Source organism: Bradysia coprophila, unplaced genomic scaffold (genome assembly GCF_014529535.1).
Source record: "Bradysia coprophila strain Holo2 unplaced genomic scaffold, BU_Bcop_v1 contig_476, whole genome shotgun sequence".
Lineage (NCBI taxonomy): Eukaryota > Metazoa > Arthropoda > Insecta > Diptera > Sciaridae > Bradysia > Bradysia coprophila.
In genome coordinates this window covers 3,637,864-3,650,854 of record NW_023503727.1, presented here as the reverse complement: position 1 = coordinate 3,650,854, position 12,991 = coordinate 3,637,864, and the positions used below count along the sequence as shown (strand labels likewise).

Here is a 12,991-nt window from a genome sequence, read left to right as displayed (position 1 = left end):
GAGCTTATCGATCCTGGACCAAATGATGATGGTAATGACAATACCAAAAACCGAACGTACGTCATAGTAGATGCAGTCGGGGAATTAGACGTATCTGGATTTAGCGAGATGTTAGAAAAAATGACAGGTGGAGATGAGTTGAACGAGAATTGGATGAGTTGAACGGAAATTGAGTGAGCCATGAACAGAGAAGTCGAACGAAAATTGAGTGAGCCATGAACAGAGAAGTCGATTTTTTCTACGTAAAAGTCAGGGATTTATAATTTCTAAAATTTGTTAACTACCGAAAAGAATTTGTGAACCACCGAATAAGTGAATAAATGTTGGACTGTTAAATCGGAGCGTTTGAAAGAGAAAACAATCGGAGCGTTTGAAAGAGAGAACATCAAGGACTCTGATAAGATGGATCAGGACGCTGATAGGATGGATCAGGTAGCAATTTTATTGATTACGAATTTTGAGTTCCTGTATATTGTCAATAAGAGAGTTCGTATCGTCGTGAGGAGAGTTCGGATTTCATTTGTGTGAATTTATCTCAAATTTCGTTTATTTTGAGTTTATTTGAGTTTGTTCAAAGTTAGCGTTTACTCCGTGCTGTATTGGGGATTTTTCTAAGCACTCTCAATTTCTATCACCTTCATCATCTGATGAAAAAGTTCCAAATTTATAAAATAGTCAACAACCTGTTCAACGTTGTAAATTTATGCTGTCTTGTAAAGGAGCCGGTGGAACAACTGATGATGGACAGTCCTATACTGTCCTAGGGCCAACACCGGACTCTGAGGCCGAAACAGTACTTCCGTTTCGATAGAAGTCTCTATCAAATTCACTGTACGTGATGGTCGGTTGAGGAGGGAAGAGCTAATACTCTGTTAAGGTTTGATTGAGTTCAGTGATTGAGTTAAATTTTTTTGTGCAAATCAGTGATTGAGTTCATTTTTGTGCAAATCTTATCGTTATCATCGAAGTGTATCGTTGTTTGTAGAATGGAACGTGCACGATATGTCCTGCAATTTTTCGTTTGTTGTTGATCGATGTCTCGATATATTTTTGGGCCACACTCCCAATTTCTTCGAAAAATACACTAAAAGCGTCTTTTCATCGACCACAGACGGTGTGTTATTCGACAGACACCAGTCTTTAAAATTTTTGTACGCTTTTTCGTAAATTGGTGCTGATTTTTTAGGTAAAAGGTTCCGAATTACTGTCTCAGCCTCCATCTCAATATCGAAAAAGTCGTCTTCGTTCTCGGATCCGCTCATTTTGCTTTTTTTTGCAACACTAAATTATTCCCTTGACTGTAAGTCATGGGTTTTACAAAAGAAAAGACACCGTACATACGTAACACGTTAACTATGATTAAAAATGTATGGAAATGTGATGAAAAAACGTTAAATGTTAAAATTTTGTGCCCTTTGTTAACACGACAACTCGAGTAAATCTAAACCGATTTTCAAAAATAGAGGACTAAACCGATCAAATGTCAAATGTCGAACAATGTAGGATCATACATTTTAATGAGTCAAGTCGTGACGCTCGTCCAGTTAACATCTACACTAAAACATTCTCCCTCAACTATTGATGGTTAACTATCAATAGTCGATAGTTGAGAGAGAATGTTTTCTCCCTCAACTATTAATAGTTAACTATCAATAGTCGATAGTTGAGAGAGAATGTTTTAGCGGAGATGTTAAGTAGACGACCGTCACGACTTGAATCATTAAAATGTATGATCCGCTAGCCCCTACATTGTTCGACATTTGACAGTTGATTATTATGTGATTTCACAATTTTACCATAAATTTCGTAATTGAATTTATATAATAAGGACTACTGCGATTGTGGCGATTGTAATAGCAATTACACTCAGCTAGGAAATCTGTGGAAATATTGCGAAAAATGTAGTTTAGGGACAAGCGAATCTATTGCTAACGCGCCTGCTGCGTCAATCTCCTCTTGTTTTTATTTTAATATGATTTCCTCTTCAAGAAATAAGAGCTAACAGGTGAAGGATCACGCGTAAAAAACAGAGCCCTGAAGATGGTTTGATTCCAAACGACGGCTAGTTAAAAGGAAAGTTTGTATGAGGGCTCTGCGCAGGCGTCCCACTTGTCCGAAATGTCCTAAATGTCCGAAATTTTACACACTTGTCCGAAATTGTCCGAAATGTCCGAAATGTCCGAAATTTTCTTTAAGATTTGATCAGAATTAAATATTGAAACTTATAAAAGCCTCTATATAAAAAAATCGCCTGCGGCGCTCTTCATAGTATTTTTAATTGTAGTTTGATTCTACCAATACTTTGTCCATATTAGGGACTCCCTAAGCTTTTATCTAATCGAATATTTCAATAAGAAGCTTTAACTCCCCTGCATCACATATTGGCTGACTCCAATATCTTTTTAAAGCATTTATTCAGTATGGGCAACACTGAACAATTTCAATTACATCAATAGAAGCGAGGATGCTTTCTAATTTTTGATGCAAAAGTAGGAAAGTATACATAAATTCCAACAGATTTTCTGGAAAATTCAAACCAATTACAAAGTCTGCGGCGCATCGAACATCTGGAATCAAACCTTCATCGTGATCATTAGGTAGATTGCGATTTTCACTTATCGTTTTAAGTTGACGTAGAAATCAGAAATTATAAGTAATATCTCCATACAAAGTATATGGAGAGTCAACTTTTAATTTTCAAGTTTTACGTTTTAACTTATAACGATAGCAATCTCCCCTATTATTGCTTCCATAAAATACATACGACTGATGTTTGAGAGGTCAGCGTATCAAGTGTAATGTTCGTATAAAATTTGAGGAGTGGAAACTATACCTAAGGGAATAAGAAATAAACCCGTCCCGTTTTAAACCTGGTTCTATTTATTCGTGAATATTTCAGGATCTCTATTCAGTTTTCTGATCAGTACGCTCTAGTTTTAAGAACTTCAACTTACGTATAACCTGCACGGTGAGCTTGAACAAACTTTTATTCGACCTCTCGTGCACATGAAATGTTTCAACGGAAATACTCTCAGGGGCATCCCCTGATGTCGGAAATGACTATCCGGAAAAACATTTAATGGGAAAATTTTGAGTTAGAGGGGTATAGATGGGTTTTCAGGTACCCTCGAACAGAAATCGCTACATGACTAATACTAAATGGACTTTAAATCATGTAACATCAATGAAATTGGAATCGACAATATATTAGCTTTCAATAGATACCATATACGCCATGTTCCGTACCACCTGAGTACGATCAATGATGTACTTAACTCGTTGAAGTACTTTTCTACCGCTTTTTTTTTAAATTATTCATGAAATAATACCTGGGTCGGTTTTAACTCCTTTTTTTTAGCCAGATCGAATTCCTAGTTTTTTTTTTGGCAGACTCCGTTCTGGAGGCAAGTACGGAAACTCGAACATTTTCACAAAAATCGCCGGTGCAAGCTTATATTGACGTTTGAAAAAAAAATTGTTTGTGCAATCGTAAATGTTTTCAAATGGTGAATTGCTGTAGGTAGGAATTCGGTCTGGTTAAAAAAAAGTTAAAATCGACCCAGCCTAGAGTATTATTTCATGAATATGAGTATTTACGTTGAAACATTTCATGTGCACGAGAGCTCGAATAAAAGTTTTTTCAAGCTCACCGTGCCTGATCATCTCATATAAAACCTTATTGTTTGTTGGTGGAATGGACTTACAGACTTTTTCTTTTACGATTTGTTTAAAATTGTCCGAAATATTTGCAGGAAATGTCCGAAATTTTTATAAAATTGTCCGAAATGTCCGAATTTCGGACAAGGCAAAATTTAGTGGGACGCCTGGCTCTGCGCCTGCGGCGAGATTTTCAAAACCAAAAACGTTAACAGCAAATATTATTTTTATGCTATATATAATAGCTTACGACGTATCCTAAAAAATTCTGCTTTCATCACGAGTTACGAACTACGTTTTTTTGTGCCGTAACAACGCACTACTGACTTTGACGTCACTCAAATAGTGGACTGAACCGATCAAAGTTGGCTATTATTTTTATCAAAAAAATTGAAAAAAATAGTCAACAGGTGTGTGTTTGGCCTTCCAATTGAGTGATGTCAAAGTCAGCTTCGGTGCTTGACAGTGAAGACAGTGAGACGGAACACACAAACAATAAGAGCTCGTTCAGAAACGATTTTTTCTTCACTGAGTTTCGTTCAGTTAACGATGACAGGTGTAACTGTGAGGTTAGATTTCTCACGATGTATTTTGGTCGTGAAATGTTACCCAAATGTCATGAAACTTCGGTGAAGTGAATTTACAATGGATGTGTTGTGGTCTGCGGATATAAATCATTTCGATTTCTGTGGACCATTTGATGATACGATATGCCAGCGACGACAGTTCACGAACAGAGATTTTCCGATGTCAAATCGATCTGACACCGACCTAACAGAACTTTTTCATAGAACGGATTTACATATAAACGGATGTTGTGCTAAAAGTAATCCTGTACGAGCTGGGGGCTGCAAGTAACCACAGTACAGACAGTATTTGCTGTATTTGCTATATTGCTGTCGAGTACATCAGAACCACCAAGTTCATGTTGCCGGCGAATGTGTTCGAAACGGAAGGGGAGCGTATTTGGGAAATCTTGGATACGCGCAATTATATACGAACAAGATATCTTCTCGTCGACTATTTGGATCATGCACTGGAAATGTTGCTCGGCTTTTTTCAGACGGGGAATAAGTACAGTTGGCCCGGTCTCATCGATCCGAAAGATTATTAGGACGCAATGACAGCGTGTCGGTACAGTGAAGGAAGTGAAGATCATGCCCAGGAAACCATTCAATACTATTACGAGGCATATGAGGAGACGCCTGATGCAATTCAGATGATCAAAGAAATGGTCGAACTGGATGGTCGATCTTAGAAAAGCGCACTGTAGACTGTGCGAAAATATTTTTTTCTGACTTTTCATTGCGTCGAATGAATTCTGAATGAGTGATGTACGTCATGGTCAAATAAATTTCTAAGAAACAAAATAGTTCTGTTGTCAGTTGTTTTTGGCACCTCCTTCCTCTTCATTTTGTATATAAGTTCCGTTCCCCTCCACTTTCGGTCTAGTAAGTTGGTCCGTTAAGGCAAGTTAAGGATGCAAGTGAGTATCACTGTAAAGTTGAGGTCCTCCACATTCATAATAAATAATAATTTAATCAAATAATTGCATTAGTGAGGTGGAGGTCACAGCCCTCGTCAAAGTTCACCTACGTTCCATCGATTCTGAGAAATTTTTCGGAAGTCATTCGGCCGTTTGTCATACAATTTTTTGAAATTAATATAGTCCCCGAGAATACTCGACCTCAGCTTTCCAACGAACCCATACACGCTCGTATCCTCGCCACCTTACGGAAATGAAATCCGGACTACGAAACCCCATTTTTCGACTTTTTCGGAAGATCAAAAAATCTTAGACTTGTTTTGGGGCCTAGGCACCAAGGCCTAACTAGGCATATATAAAGAAGTCCCAGAAAAAATAGCGCCGATTTCGGTCAGTCGAAATTCAAAAGAATCCCTCTGTGGGAATGTAAACATAAACAGAAAATTAACTCGTAACTTTCACTAACGTATCTGAACGGCAAACGTCAGACAACTGTTAGTGTAACATTAAACGAATCGTCAAATCTTCACTGAGTGAAGAAAAAATCGTTCCTGAACGAGCTCTAACAAATAAATCGCTCTAAAACAATTTCACTTTTACTTGGCACACTCGATTGCGGCTGAAATAGTTATTTATCTACCACGGTAGGTATGAAGGTATTTTTTCGCACTCGGGTCGACAATCGACATCTAGTGCGAAAAAATACCTTCATACCTACCGTGGTAGATACAACGTTTTTCGCAATTTCGGGCCATAATCACCTTTCCAATGCAAAACATGTCCTACATTTTGTTCCAAAATTCTTGTGTATACAGAAATTCGTTTGAACGATCAAGAAGGCTGTATTATGATACACATTGCTATGTGATGTAAAGAGACGCGTTGAATGAAATCGAGTAGTCAATGCTTAGTATATACGCTTCAACAATACGTTCGGTATAATTGTGTGACTCTATAGCCGAATGGCTATAGTCGCTGCTTTGTGTTCAAAAACCTTTTGGTGTCGGGGGTTCGATTTCTGGTCAATGCAAGATTTTTATTTATAAAAATTTAGCCTTCGTTGAAGGTAATAGGTTTGATATCGCACTGTTTCCAGAAATACAGTGAAATTAAATACCTTCAAAACGACATTAAATGGATGCATGGAAAGGTGATGATTATGGACCGGAATTGCGAAAAATATATATATGAAATTCCATTGTTGGCTTTGTTTAGCGGCCGACAAAGTTACTTTTAAGGATGCTGTATAAGCAGTAATTTGATCGAACTTTTGGATCGTAGGTGTACGCACTGCAGTGGCAAAAAACGTCGAATTATGATCGTAAGGCACAAAAACGAATTTTTTATTTACAAAATCATCATTTTTGTATACAAAATCGTGGTACACAACGGACTTTTTATGTTCCGAAGTTGCGCTTATCAATTAAAAAAGTTGTTGCAATGTAAGTCGAGATATGATTTCACCAAAACATTAAAGATGGGAGACTTCCTCAATTGTCTTCGACGGCTCGCATTGACTTGCAATTCTCAGTAATTCTTTGTAAATGTCTTCCTGAGCTTTGCACATGTCTACCTGGGCGGCTCGGACCTCATACAGCTCTTGGTTGATTTTATCCATGTCTTTTCGATCTTTCACAAAATCAAGAATTTTGTTGATGAATTTCTCGTCGAATGTTACAGGTTTCAATTCATTTTTCAAAAACCACCAATCGTCATAAAGACACTCAAAGTTAGAGACTTTTCCGGTTTTTTGCATTGGAATGGTAACGTTGTCTACAATCTGCATCCTTCGTTTAACTTTTACGAAGCTGTTTTTATTCGGGGTTATCATAATTGTGGTCAGTTTGGGGAACACATTGGCGTATGACACCTTGAGGAACGAGTGCAGGTTATCATAGCTGCGTATAGTAGAAATTCGTTTCTTTGTTTCGACAAATTCAGCCACTTCCATTATTCGATTGGTATCACTGATTGCCAGAGCGTTTAATAGATTCAACAAAACAATTGAAATCAACATCATGAATGCTACAAATAGAATTCCTTGAAAATGGTCGGCGCTCGTAATATGAACGACACTAAAATCCGCTAACATCATCCTAATAGTGGAAATTGTCGATGTGAAAGTATCTGAAAATCCTTCTTTATTGTCTTCTTTATTGTCTTCTTTATTGTCATCTATATTGTCATCTATATTGTCATCTATATTGAGTTTGTTGGCGCTGAAGTGCGCTGAAGTTTCCGCTGAATTCAAGGCAAAAAAGCTCATGCCGAATGCCGAAATAAAAATTAGATACGGGGCAAAGGTTTTCAGGAATGTTCGACACACTTTGTTCAGTATTGCCATATGCAAAGACAATGAAAAAGCGGACACTTTGGAAAAGAGCTGAATGCTCTGAGCGGCCATTAATAGAATCATGATAACACACAATTGCTTGAAATCGTCATGTGAGTATTCTAATTTCCAATTTCCGATGAGAACGAAGAAAGAGGTAAGGATCAGCAAAATATCCAGCCAATTAATCGGCTTAAGAAAGTATTTCTTGTACGACATAGCGCACTGAACAACCTCGTAGCCTGCCATCAACGTGAGTCCAAAAATTCCGAACCAATAAGAAAACGCATGGTCGGCGAAATATTGTCGCAATCCCGTTTTCAATTCATTAATTTCCAGATTTGAGTCCCATTGGCTAAGGATATTGGTAATTTTTTCGAAATTGTTGTCGTTGTAGGTGTCGTTGTATAAGCTACGTATTGCGTACCGGTTCTCGAATAGCAATTGAGTGATTGTAATGTTCGGGTCACTCACGTTCTCCGATCGAATATTGAAAACATACTTCAGATTTACCTTCATCCATATGTCATGAAATTCAATTGTGGTGTCGCAATATTCTTCGTCGTACTTAAATCTATTGGGCACATAGTGAAAGTTCACGATGATGTAGCCCAAGAAAATCATGAAACCGAAATAGACCAGAAGGTTGAAATAAACGATGAAGTCGATCTTCCGCCACTTGAGCAGCACAAATGAAGCCATGACTGGATGTAAGATAACTTCTTTCAGCTTCGAATTTGCACAAATCAAATAAGCTGATGTGATTTCCGGCTCATTTCTCTGCGGAGGCATCAAGAATTTGTAGTCAATGTAAATTTCACGGTCTCTGTCGTTGATGTCGCCGGAGCACTTCACGCATTCATCCAGGAACTCTTCAAGGGTGTCCTTTTTGATGTAAGTCAATACCGAGTCATAACCAATGTAGGCTCCACGTATCAGCAGCTCCTTCACAATGTCATCGCATTCATGCTGGCAGGCGAGAAGCAGAGGCACTCGATTTTCAGAATCGGGCTGATTAATCACGTCCAACGTGCATCGTCGATCAGCGATAATTAGGTCGAAGGTTTTCTGGCGATCGACAGGATCAATGGCTTCGGAAGAAATTATTTGATGTAACAGATTCCTTTGCAGACTCGTCGACTGAAATGACAACTTCTGGTTGCTAAGTAGGACCTTCAGGACTTGATAGTGTCCGAACATACAGGCCAAAAATGCCGGCGTCATTTTGAATTTGCCATTTTTTGAAATTCCATTGATGTCCGGACAAAGATCCATTACAATGGCAACAGCTTCGGGTAAATTCTTAACGATTGCAGCTTCTAACAATTCCATGATCCCATCGTCAAGGTCCTTCGTGTCCCGTTTCCAGCGTTTAAGATTATCGACCAATTGTGTCTCATGCCAGTCGTCAAGATGCTGGACCATGTAGTTCGTGTCAACGGTAAAATCCATTTTCTTACTCATTCGGGTTGCCAATCCTCGTTCCTCCATCAACATATGGATGTTTTTGCTATTGTGCGTATAATAGTCGATTCGTACGTTGTCGACGATGAAGGTTAACAAATTATTTTCAACGATCGGATTCTTCAACAGCAAATAAAAGGGCGTTTCTTGTTGTCCGTTCGGCAGATTCACGTTGCAACCGTTCACCAGCATGGCCATAATCATTTTCGAAAGTTCTGCGTAATTGCATTCAGTTATGTTGTTACCCAACAGATGGAGGTAGTTGTTTCCTCCATCCGATTTTTCATTTATGATCGCTGAATATTGAGTGGCTACAAAATGATCGTCGCATAATGGTGTGAAGGACTCTTTATTCGGCTTCAATATTGCGATTAGGTTGTCAGCGCAGAGTGAACCAACGGCATGGCGTAGTGGATATATTCCATCAGGATTTTTCTTTTGGGATGATTGGAAAAAGAAATCGAATTTCAGTAGAATTTCATGTAACCCCAAAAGATGAGGTTCAAATCCTCAGCAATGAAAAAAGATTTAATTTCAAATAAGTGTCCTAGCATATGTACTCACTCAGGGACATTTTTAGGGAAAGCAATTTCCCACATTATCCTTAGTTTTAACAAAAAATGTTCTTAGGAAAATTCAAGAAAATCTAGGAAAATGTGGGAAAATTCAAGAAAATATCGGAAAATGTTTCCCAAAAATAGTCCCTGGATGTTCTAGACTGTAGTAACTTGAATATATCACCTTGTAAAAATCGCATCCATTGCAAACGCATAGCTCGATGAGTTTCCTCGAATTCGGTATCGTTAGAACTTTCTCGAACGTTGACAGTCCGTTGAAACATTTCAGCCTTTTATTCGGATTCAATATCAGCTCGTCCAGAATGTACTGAAACTGGTGATCATTTCTCGACTCAATACACTCAATCAGAATGGTCTAAAGTGTAAATTTTAAGAATTTTTTCGTTTTGAAATTTTGATTTTATTTTGGATTTTATTCGACAGAAAACATCACCTCAAAACGTTCGGTTTCAAAAACCATCTTCTCGCTTGGTTATCAAAACTATAACTAAAACTGCGAGATGAAATGTGGACGTCGCGTCATTTTTAGACCCGTACGAAGTACTGGGGTCTTATAGGTTTACGCATACGTTTGTAACACGTCGAATTGGACTCCCTGAGTAAGGGGAAACCTATTGTGGTTGTCCAGAGATGCCAAATCAGCAAGAAAAAAAATGTCCGTCTGTCCGTCCGTCCGTCCGTCTGTCTGTCTGCACGATAACTTGAGTAAAACGCATCCGATTTTGAAAATTCTTTTTTTTCCCGTTTGGTAATGTCAAAAGACAGGCTAAGTTCGAAGATGAGTGATTTTGGATCGACCCCTCCTGAGCTGGGGCCCAATAAGTGCTTTACGGTTTTTCGAAGATATCTCCGGACATTTAAACGCTATACTCGTAAATGATACATCAAATAAAAGGTATTTACAATACCGATCGACAAAAAAAAAGTGTATGGAAATCGGATGACCGACTTGTGAGTTAGACCCCTTGGTGTGAAACAGGCACAGGGCGGCAAGCAGTTTTTGCTTGTAGGTCGGCCAAATTTGAACATATTTCGTTCGTTTTAGCTTTATTAGATAGGTATTGACCGTACCAATCAGAGAAAAAAAAAGTTCATGAAATTATGTTCTCCGGAGCGTGAGCTAGGTCTCTTGGAGTGAGCTCTTATCTGGCTACTCGGCCGTACAGTGAACGTGGAGTATTTTGTCAATATCTCGAGTAAATTTTGACCGAATTTCATGATTTTTTTTTTGTTTGAAAGGTATTAACGAATGTAAAGCGTCGGTACTATTTTCGGTTTCCTAACAAAATGGCTGCCGGCGGCCATATTGGATTTTATTAAAAGTGATATATCTTGGGAAAAATGGTATTTAGAGTGTTTCTGTTAACATGGAAATAAAGTGTTATGTGTGTGGGGTTTCAGGGATTCCATATACGGACATCTATATATACCTATATACAGCTATATTGAGCTATATACAGGCATATAGAGCTATATAATAGCATATATTCCTCTGTGAAATGTTTATTTACAGTGAAATATAGGTAAATGTAGCGGTATATAGCTGTTTAAATAGGAATTTATGAAATTTGACTTCGTACGGGGCTGTCTATATTGCCTCCGGAAATTTATTTGTATATGATAACAAGGCAAAGAGTGGATAATGTAAGTGATTTTAACGGCTTTTGACACGAATAGGTGTTTCGTACGGGTCGGCGTTAGCTATGTTTCAATTAAGCATCAAGCTTTTGCATGCATAACCGGATCGAATACCTGCAACATATTCTATATTTGCATCACCGATATACAGAAACAGGATCACAGTGAGAATTTGTATAAATTAGATTTTATTAACCAAATAGTGGACCTGCTTAGAATCGTAAATCTTACGGAATCGTTCTAACGATAATTGTAGATTGTTTGTGATTCTAAATTGATTTAGGGCAATGAAAGTGTAAAACTACTTTCATTGATTTAGGGCACATTTTTTTCTATGATTTTTCATTCGTAAACGAAAAGATAAGTTATAGAAAAAAGTTCAAATTTTTGGGTGACGTTTTTTACATTTGAATCCAAAATGGCGGAAAAAATTGGTGAAAGTCGAAAAATATTTTTAGCCCCGTACGAAGTGGAAGTCGAACAATGAACTTGTTTAACTTACCTAATAAATGTAACTAGCGTCGGTCATGTAGATCAAGATATTTTTACGAAAAACCGATAGCAAGCAGCGACTCAGCTTTGATATAAATAAATATATTCAAACAACGAAGGCTCACTTAAATAATGCGGCGAATTTATTTCATTCCCAATTCTAATACAAATTCAACATCCGCCGCCAAAATCCTGTGGTACCCCTCATGCCGAATGGCTGAAAATACGTTCCGCAAGTTGCTAGATCAGCGACATTCCGCGACGCTGAAATATTCGGAGTCGTATGTCGTGGGAAATGTATGAAACGTCCACGAAATCGGAATCGAGGTTGGACGGATGTGAAGTGCAATTGCACTCGCATCAAAGTGCTGATCACACAAAAGTGTGCAAAATTGTGGAATGTCGATCGTACCGAACGGTACGAACGATTGCTTCTGAAAAATGGAAAGAGTTTAGTTCTAGTTTGATTGTCAAAGCGAAAAGATCTAGGAATCGGAAAAGAGTTTACCTTGAGTGGATCGGTCAGGTCTGTGAAATATAATTGTTTGAATACAAGTCAATGATATTAGTGATTTCACGTTCGAACCTTTTGTTAATTACATAAACAAATTATTCAATAAATATAATATTTGCTGTGAGCAAGATATCGTGTTTCATCTCAAAACTGGGATACGGGATACGACAATCCCATCGGGTTTCCGTTGACATCTAATCGATTTTCGTGCACTCTGAGCGACTCACTAAACTGAGCATTTTCGAGTCTTAAACGTTCGCATTCAGCTTCGGCTAACGACAATTGATTCTGGACCAACGATAGCTGTCTTTGATATTTCGCAACGACCGGTCGAATGGAATTCAACCCTCGTTAAGTTGTCACTTTTTCGCGAATAGTAGCTTCCACCGTCGATTCTAAGCCATTGATTCGATCCTGCAGCTGCTTTAAGCGACTTTCAAAATCAGCTTCGCGCCGTTCATCTAACAGGCGGTCTGAAATAAAAGAATTTACAATTAATTTAAAAAGGTAAGAATCTGGGACACCGCCTTTACAAATTATTGTCATTTTGGTTTGTGGTTTGTTTTTAATATTGATATTGTTTGTTATTGTGATTTTTGACAACTTCTGTCAAAAGAAATATATTCGACTGAAGATGGCGACCCGTTTACTTTTATTAGTTTATTAGGTCTTTTTTCTTCTAGAAAAAATACCCTATTATGGCCGGTTTGTCTGTCTGTCTCTCCGTCTGTCTGTCTGTCCGTCTGTCTGTTCCACAAATTTGGTAGTTTTGGTAGCTCTCAGTCGGTAGTTAGTATTTTTGGTAGTTGGTAGTTGCGAGATGGATTGAC

At 38.0% G+C, this 12,991-nt stretch overlaps 1 protein-coding gene across 1 annotated transcript; it reads right to left on the bottom strand.

The window, feature by feature from the left end:
- Positions 1 to 6,467: 6,467 nt before the first annotated feature.
- On the bottom strand, positions 6,468 to 10,009 carry LOC119082751 (transient receptor potential cation channel protein painless-like). The gene is made up of 3 exons (XM_037192334.1): positions 9,951 to 10,009; positions 9,681 to 9,872; positions 6,468 to 9,374 (listed from the first exon to the last, which is right to left on the bottom strand). Exons 1-3 carry the CDS (start codon positions 9,975 to 9,977, stop codon positions 6,615 to 6,617), a joined length of 2,979 nt encoding a protein of 992 aa, XP_037048229.1. The 5' UTR covers positions 9,978 to 10,009; the 3' UTR covers positions 6,468 to 6,614.
- Between the last annotated feature and the right edge of the window lie 2,982 nt (positions 10,010 to 12,991).

Coding starts and splice junctions, on each gene's coding strand:
- LOC119082751 (XM_037192334.1), bottom strand. CDS start 9,977: ATGGTTTTTGAAACCGAACGTTTTGAG. Junction 9,873..9,950: donor TTGAAACCGAACGTTTTGAG/GTGATGTTTTCT, acceptor TTTACACTTTAG/ACCATTCTGATTGAGTGTAT. Junction 9,375..9,680: donor ATGGATGCGATTTTTACAAG/GTGATATATTCA, acceptor TCATCCCAAAAG/AAAAATCCTGATGGAATATA.